This window comes from Oryza sativa, chromosome 11 (assembly GCF_034140825.1).
Source record: "Oryza sativa Japonica Group chromosome 11, ASM3414082v1".
Classification (NCBI taxonomy): Eukaryota; Viridiplantae; Streptophyta; class Magnoliopsida; order Poales; family Poaceae; genus Oryza; species Oryza sativa.
In genome coordinates this window covers 29,446,742-29,466,478 of record NC_089045.1, presented here as the reverse complement: position 1 = coordinate 29,466,478, position 19,737 = coordinate 29,446,742, and the positions used below count along the sequence as shown (strand labels likewise).

The 19,737-nt window shown below is 46.3% G+C and overlaps 3 protein-coding genes and 1 non-coding gene across 20 annotated transcripts; 3 read left to right on the top strand and 1 right to left on the bottom strand.

Moving 5' to 3' along the window:
- The first annotated feature begins 470 nt into the window (after positions 1-470).
- Positions 471-6,029, top strand: LOC107279245 (uncharacterized). Its single transcript, XM_015759753.3, has 3 exons — positions 471-1,063; positions 1,221-1,311; positions 5,140-6,029. The coding sequence occupies exons 1-3, from the start codon at positions 846-848 to the stop codon at positions 5,245-5,247; spliced, it is 417 nt and encodes a 138-aa protein (XP_015615239.1). The 5' UTR covers positions 471-845; the 3' UTR covers positions 5,248-6,029.
- A 534-nt stretch (positions 6,030-6,563) lies between these two features.
- LOC4351121 (pentatricopeptide repeat-containing protein At3g24000, mitochondrial) lies at positions 6,564-12,577 on the top strand. Of its 17 annotated transcripts, none has more exons than XM_066305534.1 (7): positions 6,564-9,889; positions 10,031-10,119; positions 10,225-10,470; positions 11,514-11,627; positions 11,700-11,785; positions 11,921-11,994; positions 12,189-12,577. In XM_066305534.1, the coding sequence occupies exon 1, from the start codon at positions 6,579-6,581 to the stop codon at positions 9,723-9,725; it is 3,147 nt and encodes a 1,048-aa protein (XP_066161631.1). In that variant the 5' UTR covers positions 6,564-6,578; the 3' UTR covers positions 9,726-9,889; positions 10,031-10,119; positions 10,225-10,470; positions 11,514-11,627; positions 11,700-11,785; positions 11,921-11,994; positions 12,189-12,577. The 17 variants fall into 17 exon arrangements, with proteins under 17 accessions (XP_066161631.1, XP_066161630.1, XP_066161627.1 ...); XM_066305533.1 differs by having other exon boundaries at positions 12,117-12,577; XM_066305530.1 differs by having other exon boundaries at positions 11,921-12,037; positions 12,117-12,577.
- A 109-nt stretch (positions 12,578-12,686) lies between these two features.
- TRNAG-UCC (transfer RNA glycine (anticodon UCC)) lies at positions 12,687-12,758 on the top strand. The gene has a single exon. It is a non-coding gene; the product is annotated as a tRNA-Gly (tRNA).
- Positions 12,759-14,350: 1,592 nt separating this feature from the next.
- On the bottom strand, positions 14,351-17,831 carry LOC4351119 (probable glycerol-3-phosphate acyltransferase 3). The gene is made up of 2 exons (XM_015760074.3): positions 16,991-17,831; positions 14,351-15,573 (listed from the first exon to the last, which is right to left on the bottom strand). Exons 1-2 carry the CDS (start codon positions 17,693-17,695, stop codon positions 14,647-14,649), a joined length of 1,632 nt encoding a protein of 543 aa, XP_015615560.1. The 5' UTR covers positions 17,696-17,831; the 3' UTR covers positions 14,351-14,646.
- Positions 17,832-19,737: the final 1,906 nt, after the last annotated feature.

Genomic DNA, 19,737 nt, shown 5'->3' with positions numbered 1-19,737 from the left:
GATAATTTAGATAGCACATTCAAAGCGTAAGCTATAAAGAAGCAAAATGGTCTAACATAAGTTAACAAATTGTAATGTCAACTAAAGGGGTGTTCGGCCATAAAGCTCTTTTTATACGGATTGACGGGCCGGATACATGTAGATGTGAATGAAGATGAGCCAATGTGTTCATGTGGGCTACATTTTGGCACTGAGGAGGTGAAGAGACTCACCCGGTACCTGATGGGTTGGGCTCTATGCCGCGTTCCATCCAACGGCTAAGAAGCGATCTAATGCATTCATCCAATGATTCACAACTGATGATGATGTGGAAGCATGAGGTTTGAACTTTTGGCATTAACTTTATAGAAAGAAGGGATGTGTGGGACCTATTTGTCATTCACCAAAAAATATGTGTGGGACCTACTGACATACGAGGCCGACGTAAATCATCCTCCTCATCCTCCCCCTCTCTTTCTCTTCCGTTCGCTGTCCGTGCGCTGGCAGGCGGGCCCCGCTCGCTAGGAGCTTCTTCTACCTCTGTCCGTCGTCTGTTCATCTCTCCCGTGAAACTCAAGCACTGCCGCCTTCGTTGATCTCCCTGCCCTATCGTTTCTCCTCCAAATTAATTGCAAAAATCGGTTCCTTGTGTAGTGGGCATCAATTTCCCCAACAAATCCCACTTAATCCCGCACTAAATCGCCCTCAATCGTCAAGCACTGCCGCACGTAGGGACGACGCCGCGGAGGCGGCCGGGAGGGAGCAGCGGGGCACGCGTCGATGTGGCGGCCGAGGAGGAGAAGGACGCTGGCCACCGCGCCGCGGCGGGATCCGGCGGGGAGGGCGTTTCTTGGCCATGGTCGTCGATGCCGGCGGCGGAGCAGAAGGATAATGAGACGGCATCAGTAGCGACGACGATGGAGCTAGAGGGACATGGTCGTGGTCACAAGCGGCGGCGACTCAGCGGCCAAGCTACGACGCAGCTGGTCGAAGAAGTTGATAAGCAGCAGGAGGAGGAGGCGCCGGCGCCGACCTGCAGCATTTGTCTGCAACCCTGGACCTGCAACGGCGACCATCGCATCTGGTACTATACGTTCCTGCATGCATGACACGTCTCAATTGATGAGCTACTCGATCGATTGTTAATTAGTACTAATTTGATAACTAATCAATTATATATATAGTACTATAGTAGTCCTCCTTAATTTATATATGTTAATTGCATGCATTTCCTCTTTCAGTTGCATTCCCTGTGGACATGTTTACGGCAGATCGTGCCTGGAGAAGTGGCTGCTACATGCTGTTCTTCAACGCGGCACTGGACAAGCAAAGGTAATTACTACTCCACTAATTAATTAGTTGTGCGTTGCTTGATTAATCAGCTAGTGACTATACTGAGCAGTGTCCTCAATGCGGTGAAAGTTCGAGCCACAGCGCATTTTTTAGCGAACGCGCAAAAGAATTGCTCGTCAATATATTAGCATGAAAAGAGTTTTTGTTACACAAAGCAATCAGCCAGACTGGCTTATGCCTAAAGAGGGGGAACAAAGTAAAAAGAAAACTTGAAGCGAGAAACTACTACGACGGTTAAAAACACAACTCCAAACAGCGGGAGGGGGTAGAGGCACGCTACACTCCAAGAAATCCCCAAAAAAAGCAATGTCGGCTAAAGACCACAGCTGGCCCTCCGAGTGGATGGACTCCAAAACGACTGCAACCGAAGCGAGCGCAGAGTCGAAAACCCTGGAGTTTCGTTCCTTGCACAGCTGCCAGGAGACTAGGAGTACCAAGGAGTCGAAGCCGCTGCGGAGGTGCTCAGGTAAACAGGCCCTGGAGGATGACCACCAATCCTGGAGCCAGCTGCCACGAGGGGGAGAGAGGGCAGCCCAGCCAGGAGGGGACATCACACGGAGCCAGACCTGCCGAGCGAACACGCAATCGATGAGGATGTGGTTCGCCGTCTCAAACTCCTGAGTGCAAAAGGGGCAAGCAGAGTGGCTATCGATACCACGCTTTTGGAGAAGATCGGCAGTCCAGCAGCGCTGCTGAAATGCAAACCAAAGGAAGAACTTGCATTTAGCAGAGCCCTTCGCGTGCCAGAGTAGGTCGGCACAGGCAAAAGAGTGCTGGCCAAGGAAGAACGCCCGATACGCCGATCACACCGAGTAGCACTGGTCACCCGTCCAACTCCAGACGAGGTGATCCTCAACACCCGGCGAGAGCTGGGTAGGAAGCACCGCGTCCCAGACTAACAGGAACTGAGAGATGACCGGGACAGTGAGGGCGCCACGTATGTCACCAACCCAGGAGTAGTTCGCTAACCCAGTAGCAACCGTGCGCGATCCCCGGAAGCGTGGAGGCACGGCGTGGAGGAGGTCAGGAGCTATAGAAGCTATCGAGCGACCATCGATCCACCGGTCAATCCAGAAGAGCTTGGATTGACCATCTCCCAGGATAGAGAAGGTGTATGCTACAAACATGTCGGAGACGCTCCGCTTAATAGGGGCCTTCAGATCAGACCAGTAGGGATGCCCCGAGCGCTGAAGCCAGAGCTAGCGAACACTCAAGGCAAAGCCAGCCATCCTGAGATCCGGAATGCCCGGTCCACCGAGATCCCTAGGACGGCAAACCCTCATCCAGGACACCCGGCACTGTCCCCCATTGGCCGAGTCCGTACCCGTCCACAAGAAGGCGCGACACTTCTTGTCAATGGCTTTGATAACCCAGCTTGGCAAGCCGATCGCCACAGAAACATAGACCGGAATGGAAGAGAGAACCAACTGGACTAGAACCGAGTGACCCGCCAGAGTGGTGAGACGGCCCTTCCAGGGGGGAGCCGATGGGAGACTTTATCCACAAGCGGTTTCAGGGCCGCTTTTGGCAGCTTGCGAACTGACAGTGGAATGCCGAGGTAGGTGTAGGGAAACTCCGAGATCGAGCAAGGAAAAGAGGATTGAACTAGCTCCAGGTCAAGAACCGAGCAGCGGATCAGCGGATCGGAGTAATCGAGCACTTGGTGAAGTTGGTCCGAAGCCCGGAAGCGGCACCGAAGACAGAGAGGATGCCTTGGATGAACTCAAGGTCCTGCCGAACGGGGGAAAGGAAGAGAACTAGATCATCGGCGTAGAGGGATGCACGATGTCGAATAGCACGATAATTGAGGGGAAGAAAACCACCCGAGTCAGAGGCTTTGCGGAGCAATGCATTGAGCACATCCATGACTAGAATGAAAAGCATGGGGGAAAGAGGATCTCCTTGACGAAGACCTCTCCGATGGGGGAACCGTGGACCTGGCACCCCATTAACCAGCACTCGGGAAGAGGAGGCACTGAGAATGAGGGAGATCCAATCACGCCAACGTTGACTGAAGCCAAGCTGGGCTAGCACCTCAAGCAAGAAAGGCCAGCTGACCGTGTCAAAGGCCTTCGCAATATCCACCTTGAGAAGAAGTCGGGGAACGCGTTTGGCGTGGAGCGCCCTTGCCACAAGCTGGACAAAGCGGAAGTTGTCATGAAGAGAGCGGCCCTTGATGAAAGCGCTCTGGTTAGGCGCCACAAGCTCGTCCAGGCGAGGGGAGAGACAAGAGGCTAAGATCTTGGAGAACAGCTTCCCAAAGCTGTGGATAAGGCTAATCGGCCTGAAATCCTTAACGTCAACAGCCTCGTCCTTCTTCGGCAAGAGGGAGATCAGGGCGTCGTTGAGGGAAGTGAAACCTTGGCCGTTGGTCAGGAACAAGGAGTTAAGGGCCACCAGAATTTTGACCTTGATCACCGGGCAGCAAGTCTTGTAGAAACAGCCTGTAAAACTGTCAGGACCGGGCGCCTTATTAGAGGGCAAGGACTTAATCACCGCCCAGACCTCATCCTCTGTGAAGGGACAGTCCAGCCCCTCAAGCTGCACAGGGCAGAGGCCAAGAGAGTGGAGGTCTAGGGCGAGTTCACGCTCGACGCTCGTCCCCAAGGTGGCGCAAAAGTGAGAGGAGGCAAGCTCTTGCAGCGCATCATGGGAGATGGCAAGCTGGTCACCATCACGAAGGTGCGTGATGAAGTTCTTCCGCCTACGAGCTCTGGCGTGCAGGTGAAAGAACTTGGTATTAGTGTCACCCTCCTTAAGCTAGACCAAACGCGAACGCTGACGCGTGATGGTACGCTCAAGTGAGGCAAGACCAAGACACTTCAACTTTAAATCTCGCCGCAGCCAGGTCTCCAAGGGGGAAAGAGACCGACTCTCCTGCGCAACATGAGGCCGGAAGACAAGTTCCTTCGCCATCTGAAGCTGTAGACGAACACTGCCAATGTGACGGTCACTCCAGCTCTGTAAGCGCTTAGCCGTGGTAGAGAAGCACCAGGCAAGAGCAGCAAGAGGGGGTAGGTTGGCAGGGGGATGCCAGGCGTCCTGCACGACTTGAAGAAAAGCCGTCGAACTTGGGCCAAAAGGCCTTAAAACGAAAACGATGCGCTTTTGGGGAGGTGACGCAGGTATGAAGGAGAAGAGCACAGTGAACTGAGGCGACAGAAGAGGCCGCTTGGAGGAGGCAAGAGGGGAAAAGCTCCTCCCAATCCGCAGAGAAGAGGACGCGGTCGAGCTTAACAAGCGTGGGCGACTCGCGCTCATTGCTCCAAGTGAAGCAACGTCCGTGAAGCGGCAGCTCCTGGAGTTCCAACTCGTCGATGAGCCGACGAAAACGACCCATCATATGACGATTGAGATTAAGGTTGTTTTTATCCCGAGCTTCGAGAATGAGGTTGAAATCGCCTACGATGGCCCACGGCCCCGTGCGAGAGGAGCGTAGTGAACGAAGCTCATCTAAGAAACGAAGCTTGTCAGGCTCCTCCTGTGTCCCATAGATGATGGAGAGCCACCAGGGGGCAACATCAGAAAGGTGCCGAACCAACGCGGTAAGAGAGAAATCCGCAAGGTGAACATCTGAGATAGACCAGACGGTCGTCCGCCAGGCAAGCAACACCCCCCCACTCCGGCTGACCGCAGGCAAGAAAGAATAATCAAACTCGAGGCCTAGCGCATTACCAACCTCTACGCGCCAGGAATCAATATATGGGACGGTTGCTGCAAAAACCATGCGAATGTTAGTTAGTTAATTAATTAGTACTTTATTATACATTGTCATGCATGCATGATCAATTAAATTCTTGTGCACAGGAGGTAGGAGAGTATTACAACCGTGCGTACGAGGGGCTGAAAACACAAATGGAGTCGACGATCGCCGAAGAAGGCGCTTCGGAATTCATCTCATCCTTTATAATATAATGGTACTTTTTCTTCTTTGTTCAGCAATAACTTAATCTTGGAATAAAACACTCGTGAAGGATCTGGAAGAATTGGATGGGCTTGTGAAATCGGTCGGCAGGCAGTTTGAGAGCCTTGAATCATCTGTCAAGACATTCCTGCTATCAATGACGGAGCGGATGAAGAAGATGGTTTCACAGCGGCCTGCCATGGATCTCGTTCAATATATCGAGAAGGATGCCCATGAAATCGTATCCGCGCTCTCCCAGAAACCTCCATAATCATCATCATCCAATCGATCCTGCGTGCTAGCTCATATGTGCTAGCTTCTTGTGGTGGGGTTCGTTTAATTTGTAGAGAGCGGTGATATAAGAAAATTACTTCTTGCAACTGAATTCTCGTTTGGCTCTAGAATTGGCTAATAGCTATATATAGCCTGGGTGATTTTCGGCTACGACCTCGATGCTGGCACGGTCACCTTCGCCACCGCAGACTGTGCGGGGAGCAGCCGGCTGGCGGAGCAGACAAGCGGCGAGCAGGCGCGCTGCGGGAGAGGAAGATGGCACTGACAGGGAGCGGGATGGGGAGAGCGAGGACGCCGCCGCCATCGTCGTCCACGGCCGCAGATCTCGCGCCCGCGCCGTCAGCGGCGTCGGCGGTGGGAATGTGTGAGCGCGGGGCAGCGGCGAGCCGAGCAGGCGGTGGCGGGCGGAGCGGGCACGACGCCGAAGACAACTTCTTCCCGCGCCGGCGCCGCCGGGCGCCTCTCCCATCTCAAGCGTCGCAGCCGTCGCCGCCTTCCTTCTTCCGTGTCGCCGCCGCCGCCTCCCGGGCCTGTCAAATGGTCCGACCCCGAGGTCGCATGCGCCGCCGCCGTCGCCGCCGGCGGTGGCCGCCGGACCTCCTCCCCACCCGCCAGCCGCCCTGTAGAGAGGAAAGAAGTCAGAGAAAGAGATGAGGAAGGAAGAGAAGAGGGGAGAGATAACCTGACATTCTGACATGTGGGACCCGCGTGGGTTGCACGCTGACTCAGCCGCCACGTCAGATAAAACCGGGAGCAAAACCACCGGAGGATCTAAACTAACGATTTTATTAGTTGAGGGACACCCGGTATCTGGTTTTGCGGTTAGGGGACCATTTTGTAACTCGATGACAAGTTGAGGGACCTTCGGTGTACTTTTTCCATTAGATTTCGATTAGTTTTGAGGTTCAAAGTGAACTTATTCCTTTTATCTTTCGGGCCAAATATTCATGGGCCTTTATGGATCCAAATTCTTTTGGGCTATTCCTACTCAGTATTCTACTTATTTGATGGGCCAAAAGGCCGCAAATTCGCCGCCGTGAAGCTCTGGATGCTGTTTCTCTCTCTCCTTCCTCGGCGCACCCGGCCGCCGGCCATCCACCGCCGTCGCATCCACCGGCCGCCGCCACGCCTCCTCCTCGCCACCACTTCCTCCTCCTGCCGCGTAACCACTACCGCCTCCACGCAACAATGCCCTCCATCTACTCTCGCCCTCCTCGCCGACCACCCGCACCCGGCCGTCGCGGAGTTCCCGCGCGCCGGCTTCTCCCGCCTCGGCGACCACCCCCTCCTCGCCCGCGCCATCCACGGCCTCGCCGTCCGCCTCGCACTCCCGCTCAGCGCCTTCCACCGCAACACCCTCCTCGCCTTCTACTTCCGCCAACGGGATGCCTCCGCCGCCGCCGCCGCGCTCCACCTGTTCGACGAAATGGCCGACCGGACCCCATCCACCTGGTACACCGCCGTCTCCGGCTGCGTCCGCTGCGGACGCGACGGGACGGCCTTCGAGATGCTCCGCGGTATGCGGGAGCGTGGCGTCCCGCTCAGCGGGTTCGCGCTCGCCAGCCTCGTCACCGCGTGCGAGCGCCGGGGCCGGGACGAGGGCATCGCGTGCGGCGCCGCCATCCACGCGCTCACCCACAGGGCCGGGCTCATGGGCAACGTCTACATCGGCACGGCGCTCCTGCACTTGTATGGCTCCCGTGGGATCGTGTCCGATGCGCAGAGGTTGTTCTGGGAGATGCCCGAGAGGAATGTCGTGTCGTGGACAGCACTGATGGTGGCATTGTCATCCAATGGTTACCTGGAAGAGGCATTGAGAGCTTACCGTCAGATGAGGAGGGATGGGGTCCCATGCAATGCAAATGCGTTCGCGACAGTGGTCAGCTTGTGTGGATCGCTCGAGAATGAGGTGCCTGGGCTTCAGGTTGCTTCCCAGGTCATTGTCTCTGGACTCCAAAACCAGGTCTCTGTGGCGAATTCGTTGATTACCATGTTTGGCAACTTGGGAAGGGTGCATGATGCTGAGAAGCTCTTTGATCGAATGGAGGAACATGATACTATTTCATGGAACGCGATGATATCGATGTACTCACATCAAGGAATCTGCAGCAAATGTTTTCTGGTGTTTTCAGATATGCGTCATCATGGATTAAGGCCTGATGCAACAACCCTGTGCAGCTTGATGTCTGTCTGTGCCTCCTCAGATCATTTCAGCCATGGAAGTGGAATTCATTCCCTGTGTCTCAGGAGCAGTCTGGATTCATCAGTAACAGTAATTAATGCTCTGGTTAATATGTACTCTGCTGCTGGAAAATTGAGTGATGCTGAGTTTCTGTTCTGGAACATGAGTAGAAGGGACCTAATATCATGGAACACTATGATTTCATCCTATGTGCAGAACTGTAATAGCACCGACGCGTTGAAGACACTAGGTCAGTTATTTCATACAAATGAAAGCCCAAATCACCTGACATTTTCCAGTGCTCTAGGAGCATGTTCAAGTCCAGGAGCCTTGATAGATGGCAAAATGGTTCATGCCATCGTATTGCAGTTGAGTCTTCAGAGAAATCTACTGGTTGGTAATTCTCTCATCACGATGTATGGGAAATGCAATTCTATGGAAGATGCTGAGAAAGTTTTTCAGTCCATGCCGACTCATGATATTGTCAGCTACAATGTACTTATTGGTGGCTACGCAGTACTTGAGGATGGTACAAAGGCAATGCAAGTATTTTCTTGGATGAGAAGTGCAGGGATAAAGCCAAATTACATTACAATGATAAATATCCATGGTTCTTTCGCATCTTCAAATGATCTGCATAATTATGGAAGGCCCTTACATGCATACATAATACGCACTGGATTTTTGTCAGATGAGTATGTTGCTAACTCTCTAATCACAATGTATGCAAAATGTGGCAATTTAGAGTCAAGCACTAATATATTCAATAGTATCACCAACAAAAACATTGTTTCATGGAATGCCATAATAGCAGCGAATGTCCAACTTGGCCATGGAGAGGAAGCTCTAAAGCTCTTCATTGATATGCAGCATGCTGGAAACAAACTTGATCGTGTTTGCCTAGCTGAATGTCTGTCATCCTGTGCAAGCCTCGCATCATTAGAAGAAGGCATGCAGCTACATGGTCTTGGTATGAAATCTGGGCTGGATTCAGACTCATACGTTGTTAATGCTGCAATGGATATGTATGGGAAATGTGGAAAGATGGATGAAATGTTGCAAGTGGTTCCTGACCAAGCCATTCGACCTCAACAATGCTGGAATACGCTGATATCTGGTTATGCAAAATATGGGTATTTCAAGGAAGCTGAGGAAACATTTAAGCAAATGGTTGCAACGGGTAGAAAGCCAGACTATGTAACGTTTGTTGCTCTACTCTCAGCTTGTAGTCATGCTGGTCTAGTAGACAAGGGTATAGATTACTATAACTCTATGGCTTCTTCCTTTGGTGTTTCCCCTGGAATAAAACATTGTGTATGCATAGTGGATCTTCTCGGACGCTTAGGTCGGTTTGCAGAGGCAGAGAAATTTATTGAAGAAATGCCAGTCTTACCAAATGATCTGATATGGCGGAGTTTGTTGTCCTCTAGTAGAACCCACAAAAATCTTGAAATTGGGAGGAAAACCGCCAAAAAGCTTCTTGAATTGGATCCATTCGATGATTCAGCTTATGTTCTTCTGTCAAACTTATATGCTACAAATGCAAGATGGGCGGATGTTGACAAATTACGAAGTCACATGAAAACCATCAATATAAACAAAAGACCAGCTTGCAGTTGGCTTAAGCTTAAGAATGAAGTAAGCACCTTTGGTATTGGTGACCGGGGTCATAAGCATGCAGAGAAGATCTACGCAAAGTTAGATGAAATGTTGCTGAAACTCAGGGAAGTAGGTTATATTGCTGACACATCATCTGCACTGCATGATACAGATGAAGAGCAGAAGGAGCAGAACCTTTGGAACCATAGTGAGAAACTTGCGTTGGCATATGGCCTTATCGTTGTCCCAGAAGGATCTACAGTAAGAATATTCAAGAATCTCAGAGTCTGTTCAGACTGTCATCTGGTATTTAAGCTGGTTAGCATGGTTTTTAATAGGGAAATTGTGTTGAGAGACCCATATAGGTTTCACCACTTCAAAGTAGGATCATGTTCTTGTTCAGATTTTTGGTGAGATAGTCGTCCACAAATGGGCTATTGGTTCAATGTTTAAGTTTGAGCATGCCTACAGAAGATCCTTCCACACCCCAAAGGACACAGAACAAAAAATGATAAAGATGAGAAATTAACTCCTATCTCCCTTTGCATGGGAACAGTGATTGTCATTACTGCGCATATGTGAGTGCCTTTAGTTCTGTTTCCACTTTCCAGTACATTGATTTTTATGTTCCATACTTGGTGCATTGACAAGTAGTGTCAGATGGGAGAAATTGATCAGCTGATTGCATGGTTCTTTTCCACAATTGGTGTCTTTGTCAGATTTCATAGTAGAGTCGGTGCAATGACAACAATGGGATAATGTTGACCACATCTTTTGCTTTTGGACAATGTTGTCACACTGATTCATGGTATCATACTGGTCTTCTTTTCATGTTGTGGTTGGTGTCTCTCAATTCTCTACAGCCTCAAAAAGTATTTCTGAGACTAATCTGTTCTTTTTTTTTCGTCTGCAGCAAGGATCAGCAGTTAACACCTCTAGTAGCATTGATGCTTGTTTGGAACCTTCGATGGTACTTGGCTGCACGAATCCTTTTAGGATTTACAAAAATTATATCCTGGGGAAGTGTTAACTGACACATAGATCAAGATTATGCTAATTTGATTTCGGACCCTAGCTCTGAGGTGAGACGCAACTGGATGAAACCACTGGATGAGTGACAGCTCTGATATATAGTATAATCATCTCTTTGGTGATCTCTGTAAGTATGTCTCAGCCACCTTTTGTTGCTTATGTAATGACCATCAGTTGTTAATATAATCAAGTAAACATCTTAACACAACTAATTCAATTTTTTTAGAGCTCACATTCACATATGTCTTCATTTAGTTGTTGGGTTGTTGGAAGTCATCCTATCTATACAGTGGCATGGACAGTGATTCTGTAGCAGGCTGTGTCTGCAGTATTGGCAGGCTGTATCTGCAGTATAGTTGTACTGTTGGTCGAATCCGCCGTATATATGCTTGATGGGATTTACATACAGTGAATAAGAGGACATGGACACCTAAATTAATGCGTGCAATCAAATTGCTTGAGAAACTGTGTGGCCTGATTTTGAAATTTGTCCTCACAAGAATGTCACAGTTCGAACCACCTTATTCTCATCTACTGTTGATGGCTTGCTGCGGCTGCAACTTGCATACTACTCCACGGATACACTAAAATGAAGGAACTGATCAATAATTGACATGAACCATGCCATTCCTATCCAGATCTCAACTACATTTCCTTGCAACTTAATTGAGTCTGTCCTGGGAGCAGTTGCCCAGGGAATTCAACAGAATGCTTGTTGTCCATGATTAAATCATTGTGTCTTAGCTAGCCTTGTTCCTTGCATCCCACACATCTTGTTTAATTTCTGCTCTCTTCTACATTTGCGTCTGGCACTTGGGATATGAAATTCAAATCCTCCAGGCTATCATGATCCCTTGGCAATCTGACGGGTGGCTTGAACAAAGAACTCGATTGTTTTTATGACTTCTCCATGTTTTTTTCCTCCTATTCTCTCCTTGAGAAAATTAATGCAATTATATGCAAAGTCTTCCATGTGTTCCTAGAAAAATGATTAAATCTGTTACTACTACACCAAAGAGCTGATCTTGTGGATGCTCTTCCTGGCTATGTTATGGATATCTGAAACTAAAAATCTGAACTTAATTAGTGTTAAGTCTGCAGTTAAAGTTTCCACGGTACAACTCACCGTAATTACTGATTCAGTACAAAACATTTTGCTTTTTCATGCAGGGTCGCAGCAGAAGCGCGGCAGTTCAATTATCCTGGACGAGCGCCGTGGTGGTCCTGGCAGTTCAATCACCGAAAGGAGACAGTACGAGCAAGAAACAACTGGTTTCATCAAAGGTTTGCTACTCAGATTTGGTCTGTCCATTACACTAGACTACAAGTTTTGGAGATCTGATTCTACCAGTTCAGTGTGGGCACGCAAGCTGAGCACACATGTATAGTACATAAGTACATTTGGGGATCGAAGGAGCTCGTGCTGCAACAGTAATAACATGGTACTGAACATAACTGTTCCCCTGGTTCAGAATTCGATCAGGGCCTCTCTTGTGGGGGTCCGTTCCTGTGCTGAACCTTTATTCTGTTGGTAGGTAGCATGTGATCCAATCCTGATCACCAGCTTTTTTTTTCAGATCATGAGGAGATCAGACGGCGACCAAGATGTAGACGAATTAAACATGACATCACATTTTTGTTCTCTCCCCTCGTAAGTGCGTACAACTCGGCGGTGCATTAATACAGTACTACTAGTACGTAACTACCACTTTGTTCATAGATCATGGTCCATGATTATAGATTCATGGCCCATGATGATAGATTGCTTTGCAGCGTATGGGCTAATGGAGATGTGATGGCTGGTGCTGAAATGCTCACCTCAACTACTGAACTTTGAATGCACAGCACTACTACTACAAGTCAAGTAGACTCCTGTTCGTTGTACTACGTGGTCACCGGAATTAGCAGGGGCAGGCAGAGTCCACCATGATCAGGAAGCTCAAGCATCGTAGGCTGATGAACTCTGAGCCGACATGAACGCAACCAAGCAAAGCAGATCAGTGTGCATTGCAGGTCGACGATCGACGTCGAATGCATGGGTCGATGGCCGCTGTTTTCATTGGGGTCGTTGTTTGCTTGAGATAGAGTGTGATACATTTACTTCCTTTCCCTCTGAGATAGGCGTCAATCTATGCATGAATGTCATGACAGTGAGAGGTTCTTGATTAATTAGTTTTATGCTAGAAAATGATTGTGCAACGATCCTTATGAAGTTATGATCCATTAATCGCTTCCACCGTCTTTTTGTTAGGCACCATAGATAATTGCCTGACAATGATTAGTAGTGTCACACGTTGTGCTTAGCTTTGAACATTAATAAATTTGATTAATAACTGACAAATAGCGTTTGTAGTCCAACGGTTAGCATAATTGCCTTCCAAGCAATAGACCCGGGTTCGACTCCCGGCAAACGCAATTATTTGCATGGTTCTTCCTTTTTCACTTGCCTGAAACCTTTTCTGATTCCTTTTAAAGTTCATCCTGTCCATTTTAAATACTTGAATAAAATACATAATGGTCTTTTCATGTCTTTAATTTAGACACTTTTTCACTTGCCTGAAGCCTTTTCAGCTTTTCTGATTCCTTTTAATGTTCATCCTGGCTATTTAAAATACTTGAATAAAATACATAATGGTCTTTTCATGTCTTTAATTTAGACCGTATAGAAGATCATGAAAGCCTTTTCTGATTCCTTTTTAAGTTCATGATGGCCATTTTAAATACTTGAATAAAATACATAATGGCATTTTCATGTCTTCAATTTAGACAGTACAGAAGATTATGATCCTTTCAAAATTAAGAGCGACAGTTTATTATGTTTTGTGCTGGTTTACATATTCTAGTATAAATGTTTTATTAAATGAGATAGTGGCATGTGGATTGCATTGTTGCTTCTCTATTATGTCATCTTCATGGAATGGACCCATGATAGATTGCATATTTCTTCCAACAGACAGGAGTAATGTTCAAACTTCCAAAAATTTTATCTTTCAGCTAGGATATGCCAGTCTTCATAATGAACAATAAATAGTTGATAAATGGTACTCCTAGATCACTTTCCATTATATGTTTACCCAAAATTTGTGGTACTACAAGTCCAAGATGCTCCATTTTCTCCTTTTGGGATTTTCTTCAGAGAGACAGCAAGTCTATGATTCCCATATTCACTTTCATTTAATAGGATGTCAGAGTATGTACAATAATTAATAGCAGGTTCTTTGAGTAGGTAACAAGGTAAGTTTGCTGATATACTTACTCTGTCCCACATTAAGTTTATTTTTAGAGTAATCAATGCATCGGAATTTGTAAATGTAGAAAATAATTGTATTTAGAGGTGGATAAAATGATGAATGGTTACATTAGGATTTGATAAAGTAGGTGTATTCTAGTCCTTTTCTTTTGTATTGATATGTGTGTAATGGATAAAAAAATAAACTTATTTTAGAACATAGGTAGTAGAAAAAAGAGGAGGAAGGAGAGAGAGAGAAACATACTAAGAGTAGGTACAATAGCGGACTATAAGCCAAAACTATAAACATATTTCGAGGAGATAAATGAGGAGAGAGGTGAGCAGCAGACTACAGATTTATAGCCAGCTGTAGCACTAACTTCAAGATGGCAATGTTTGTATGACAGGTGGGACCAGGTATTAATAATATAGTATATATATTCATAGGTAACTATTGTATGAATTAACTATTAAATTGACTATAGATGATTTGGAGCTAGTAGCTGGCTATACTATTAAACTTGCTCTAAGCTTAACAATGACTTAACATCAATTCTTAGCATTTATAAAAAGAAACTTTGCTTGGGGAAGAGAAAAGAAAGATAATAAAAACTTATCTTAGTTCACTAATTATTATAGCCTTTGTTATCTCAATGGTTATAAAATCATAGTCTACAAATAAACTAAAAGACTATATCAGACTCTATCTTTGAATATGCCCTAAGAAAATATACATAGATTTTTTTTAAAACAAGCAAATTGCAACAATGGTCGAGCATACCTAACAAATTAAATGCACTAATTAATTCACACACGTAGTAGTACTTTCTCTACAAGCTCCTTGATGGTGCCAGCTTCTTGTTGTTTCTATACAATCATTAATTTGATTAAAACACACAGAAGAAATCAACCTGATGAACACACCAGCCAAACTGAAGCAAGAATGAAATACAGTATAAACACACACCAAATTAAACTACCCAGCAACATAAAAAAATAATTAAAAAGATAAAAGAACAACCGAAATCTATCTAGAACTTTTTTGAGAACTTTTTTGGCTAATCTAATTCATAATTATTGCATCTTCTTCTTCCCCGGAGCAGAGTGGTTGTCTTGGGTGGTGTTGACGACGCCATCGTTGCCGGCGAGCATGAGGTACTTGTCCTTCCTGGTGAGCATGGTGCAGCGGTAGCCGAGCGCGTCGCCCATCCTCCTCTGCACGAGGTTGGCCACGTCGGTGGACGGCGCCCTCCGCTCCCTCGCCGGCGACGTGTCCACCCTCTCCAGGAACTGCACGGCGTAGCACGTCCTCGGGTTGGCGATGTAGTAGAGCGGGTCCAGGCACTTGAGCCCGCCGGCCGTCGTCGCGTAGAACATCGCCGTGTCGACGGCGATCCCGACGGGGACCACGTCGTCGCTCAGCTCCGCGAACAGCGGGCTGAACCGGAGCAGGCACGGCTCCCGGCACGTCGTCCCCTCGGGGCAGACGACGACGAGGTCGCCGCCGTCGAGGAGCCGCGCCATGGCGCGCCCGTCGCTGTCGCGGTCCCGCGTCAGCCGCACCGTCCGCCCGATCGGCGAGATCAGCTCCGACAGCCGGCTCAGGCTGTACGACACGGCGCGCACGGGGCGGTCCAGCGCCACCGACACGTACACCGGGTCGATCAGCGTCCGGTGGTTGCACACGAACAGCTGCCCGCGCCGGCGCGCGCCGTCGCCGGCGCCGGCGAGCGGCGTGGGGGCCTCGCCCTTGAGGCGCCACGACAAGCCCGTGGCGGCCAGGATCGGCGTCGAGTACCTGTACGGCACGGCGAGCGCGACGGCGAGGCGGGCGACGGCGAGGGCGGCGCCGAAGGGGAGCCAGGTGAACATGGCGAGCGTGTCGCCGGCGGCTGGCCGGAACGCGAGGCGGCCGTCGTGGAACACCATCGGCTTCGGGTACTTGTCGCGCGGCAGCGCCGACCACCTCGCCTTCTCCTCACGTGTCACCAGGTACACCTCCTGTGTTGTGTGAGTGAGTAATTAATAATTAACTTGTCAAATTAAATACAGATTTTTTGCGAATACGTAAAAGGATTGTACGTCAATATATTAGTAAGAAATAGAGGTTTTGATACACAACGCAATCGGCTAGACATACGTATGCTGGAAGAGAGTAAAAAAAAAATCACTGCAACAACCAATTGCGAAAAGAAAAGGACTACTGCGAAAAAAAAAACTACTCCAACAAACAAGAGGGAGGGGGTGGCACCACACTATGCTGCTAGCAAATCTCAAAAGTGGTTGGGGAAATAAAATGAAATGGAATGGAATGGAATGCATACAGTAATTCACATGAGGGAAATTAATTTGAAAATAGTGGTATTGGTTGTATCTCAAATTGTTCTCAAATTTAATTAACGTGGGGAATGGAACTGTTGTGTGATTAAATGGTCAATTTAATTACAGATTTGACAAGATGGAATGCATACAGCAATGCACATGAGGGGAATTAATTTTGAAAATAGTAGTATTAGTTGTATCAAATTGTTCTGATCAAATTTAATTAACGTGGGAACACGAAACTGTTGTATAATTAAATGGTCGAATTAATTACAGATTTGACAAGATGAAATGCATACACAGTAATTCAGATCTCAAATTTTATAACGTGGGAACGAAACTGTTGCATGTGTGATTAAATGGTCAGATTAATTAGAGATTTGACGAAATGTTGTGTATGCACTATACAGTACTACTTCACATGAGGAAAATTCTCTATTTCTATCAAAATATTCTCTATTTTTTTGGAGGACTATCAAAATATTCTTAAATTTAATTGACACGGGAAAGTGCTGGGGAGTTTGGGAAAAGGGGTAAAACCTGTGACTTGATGGTAAAGGTCACATTCTTTCTGGGAAAATTAATGAGTGGCCGTCTAACAGTAACAGATATTATGCTTTTGTTGGTCTCACATGATGAGATACAAAAAGAATACATAAAAAGAGGAAAAAAAGTATGTATATATGATCAATGATTGCACGATCAGCATGAGACCGGCCGTTGAAAAGACGTCGTGCACGTAATTAACTATTACATCTAATTTTACTTTCAGGTGTAAATATGCAGATATTATATACGTTGTTTCAATCCAATCACGCGTATTACATGCATGTCTAATACCTGAACTAGCTAAATCACACAAACCAAAAAGGGGAGTTTATACATGTAAAACTAGCTACCTTAGCTAGGTGATCTAAACTCACATGCAAGTTAAGTCAAATATATATATATATATATATATATATATATATATATATATATATATATATATATATATATATATATATATATATATATATATATATAACAAAGTATAAGAATTAACACAAACATGCAAATTTTACATGTTGAATTAATTACTTATGACATATTATACCTTGCAACAATGTGAGAGATGATGTTGGAGGAACTCCAAGGAGGTAGAGAAGCCCACAACATCAACCAACATTTTCTTCTCCTCAAGCAACACCTCCTCTTGATCACCACCTTCTTCCTCCTCCATGATGCCAGTGAAGAACCCCCAAATCACCTTCATCTCCCTACCTGAAACAACCTCAACCTCCAAGTACTCCTTCAAGAACCCTTCAACCATGATCCTAGGCATCTTTGTCACACACACCCTCCTCATGGCACTCCTCATCACATCAAACCCTTCCTCCCCAACATCCTCAAGGAACCACTTGGGAAGCACGGCTCGCCCGGCCCGAAACCGGCTTGCCCGTAAACCGCAGAAGGACACCATTGCCATGACCTTCAAGGCCATGTCACTTCCCATGACACATAGCAATGGGTAGAGGAGGAGGAGCACAAGGCCCCTCAAGAACCCTCCTGCCTCTAGTGCCACAAGCATGAAGTAGGGGAACAAGGAGGATGATCTAAGCAAACCGCCTTCGACGTCGAGTACTAGGGTTTTCGCGGCGAGCTTCTCCATGGGAGGGAAGCTTGAGGAGGACTTGTGCAGCAAGGAAGGGTGTGGCAATGTGGTGTTGGTGTTGGATGATGATCTAGAGATAGGCTTCCCATGAAGGAGTAGGGATACCAAGGCAGAGAACAGCCTATGTGACAGCTTCTTCTTGGGCATGGTGTACTGTTGTTGGTGGCAAGCTAGGTATAGTATGGTAGAGGAAGAAATGGATTGAATTGTGGAGAGGTAGATCAATGGTCCCTTCTTTTATAGGACAAGACAACACTTGGATTTCCTGCCTGATCATGCATGAAAGAGCTAGATAGATAGATAGGTGAAAGTTCCATACTTATTACTAGTACTTAATTTTCAGGGACCATATGCATGGCATGCATGCCTACATGGCTGTCCTTCTCCTTTAGTAACAAACTCTGAAATAAATAATGCACAGTTTACTTTCTTATTCAGGATAGCATGTTAGATATTTGGTCATAGATCGCACACTAGATGTCTTGATCTCATTGAGAACCGTCCAGCATGAGCTAGTAGCCATAGTACATGTATATTCATGGCAGGGAAGAAAGGGACTGTAGAACTACAGTAGGTGTGATCGGCTTCAATTTTTGTTCAATCTGACGGTTACATTGTCGCCACATGTGCAAGCAGTCGGTATACCAGCTTCTCACATGTACAAGCACTTGTACATTAGTACTAGCTACCTGGCCTGCAGGTTCAGTCTGAACTCTGAACCATGAATGGCCTCTTTGTTCTTCAGTTGATGGATGAATGCTATTGATTAGGCCAGCACATACAGGTCAAAATACCGTTAAGATGTTAAGTTCTATCTAGGCAGTAGGCACAATCAACAGCTGCCGAATTGTGAGAAATCGCAGCAGGTTTGGTCTCTGATTGGTACATGTGAAACAACAGAGCAGGTACTGCTTGAACTTTTTCCTCTGAATAACTTAACCTGAACTTGTATACCACGTGTCATCTGGAATTATGTGGGTGTTTCTACACTCCATATAACTAAATAATCATTATACACGGTGGTGGCCAATGATTTGTGCGTGATTTGCGTGCCAAAGTTGGCATTTTTGGGTTGAGAACTTGAGATAGATGCAGCATGCAGCCAAAGGAGTTTGTTAGCGTGCTTGGAAGAAAAATGTATGAGTACCACAAGAAAGAGATGGAGACTGCATACATGCAACAAGCATGAATCTATCGCTGACGAGGTGCAACCATATCATTTCAGATATAATCACAAACACTCACGATAAGTCGAGCTGACTAATGATAGTAGAATTTTTAATTTCCTTGCAGATCTAAGAAGATCAAGCAGTAAAGAAGTTCATTTGCTTAATTGTTTGTAATGAAAAACAACTAGGGGATTTTTCTGCGTAATTTTGCGTGAGATTGTAAGATTGGACTTGTTATACGTCTATTTAGATGTGTCTATTTACAACATATATTAAAACTAACTTTAAATTTAATATACAATTCTAATTCTATATATACATAATTATATTTTGTATACAACTATTATTATCGATTTACACTGTTATAATTTGGTTTCATCAAAATCTGTCTAACGGTTTACAATATATTTTTCTCCAGCTTTCTCCACGGTCCACAGAGAAAAAAAATTGAATGACTGATGCTGAGTAATTTTAGACCTACAAAGCGAATATGTTTTCGATCTATTCGTATAGATAGAAAAGAATTATGTTTTCAGTCTCCACGCTTGCCCTAGGTGCAGTTTATCCGCTTTAATTTGTGGCTCATCCGATATGTGTGGTGAAAAAAAATTAAATGTACTCAGTTTGCTTTTGTACTTACTTTGCTTTGGCTCGTCGCAGGAAATTAATTAAATGTTGAACTTGCTTTGTTAACTGACACCAAACTTCTTAATTTTCATAATGGAGTACTACACAGTGACAGTGCCTGTAAGATTCAAGAAACAGCGGTGCTAATTGAAACAGTACTGTTTATACTCTAAGAAATGCAAACAGTACGTTGCGTATGCGTCAGTGATTTAACCCCCCTCGTGTTGGTAGGTGGCTGTTGGACATAATTAAGTACCCTACAGTCTCTCGTAAACACTCTCTGTCTTTTGCAATGCATCACGGTAGGAGTATCTCCTGCTGTGTTTCCTGTAAAAAAGAATAATTAAGTACTCTCTGTTTTATATTATAAATCATTTGATTTTTTTTCTTATT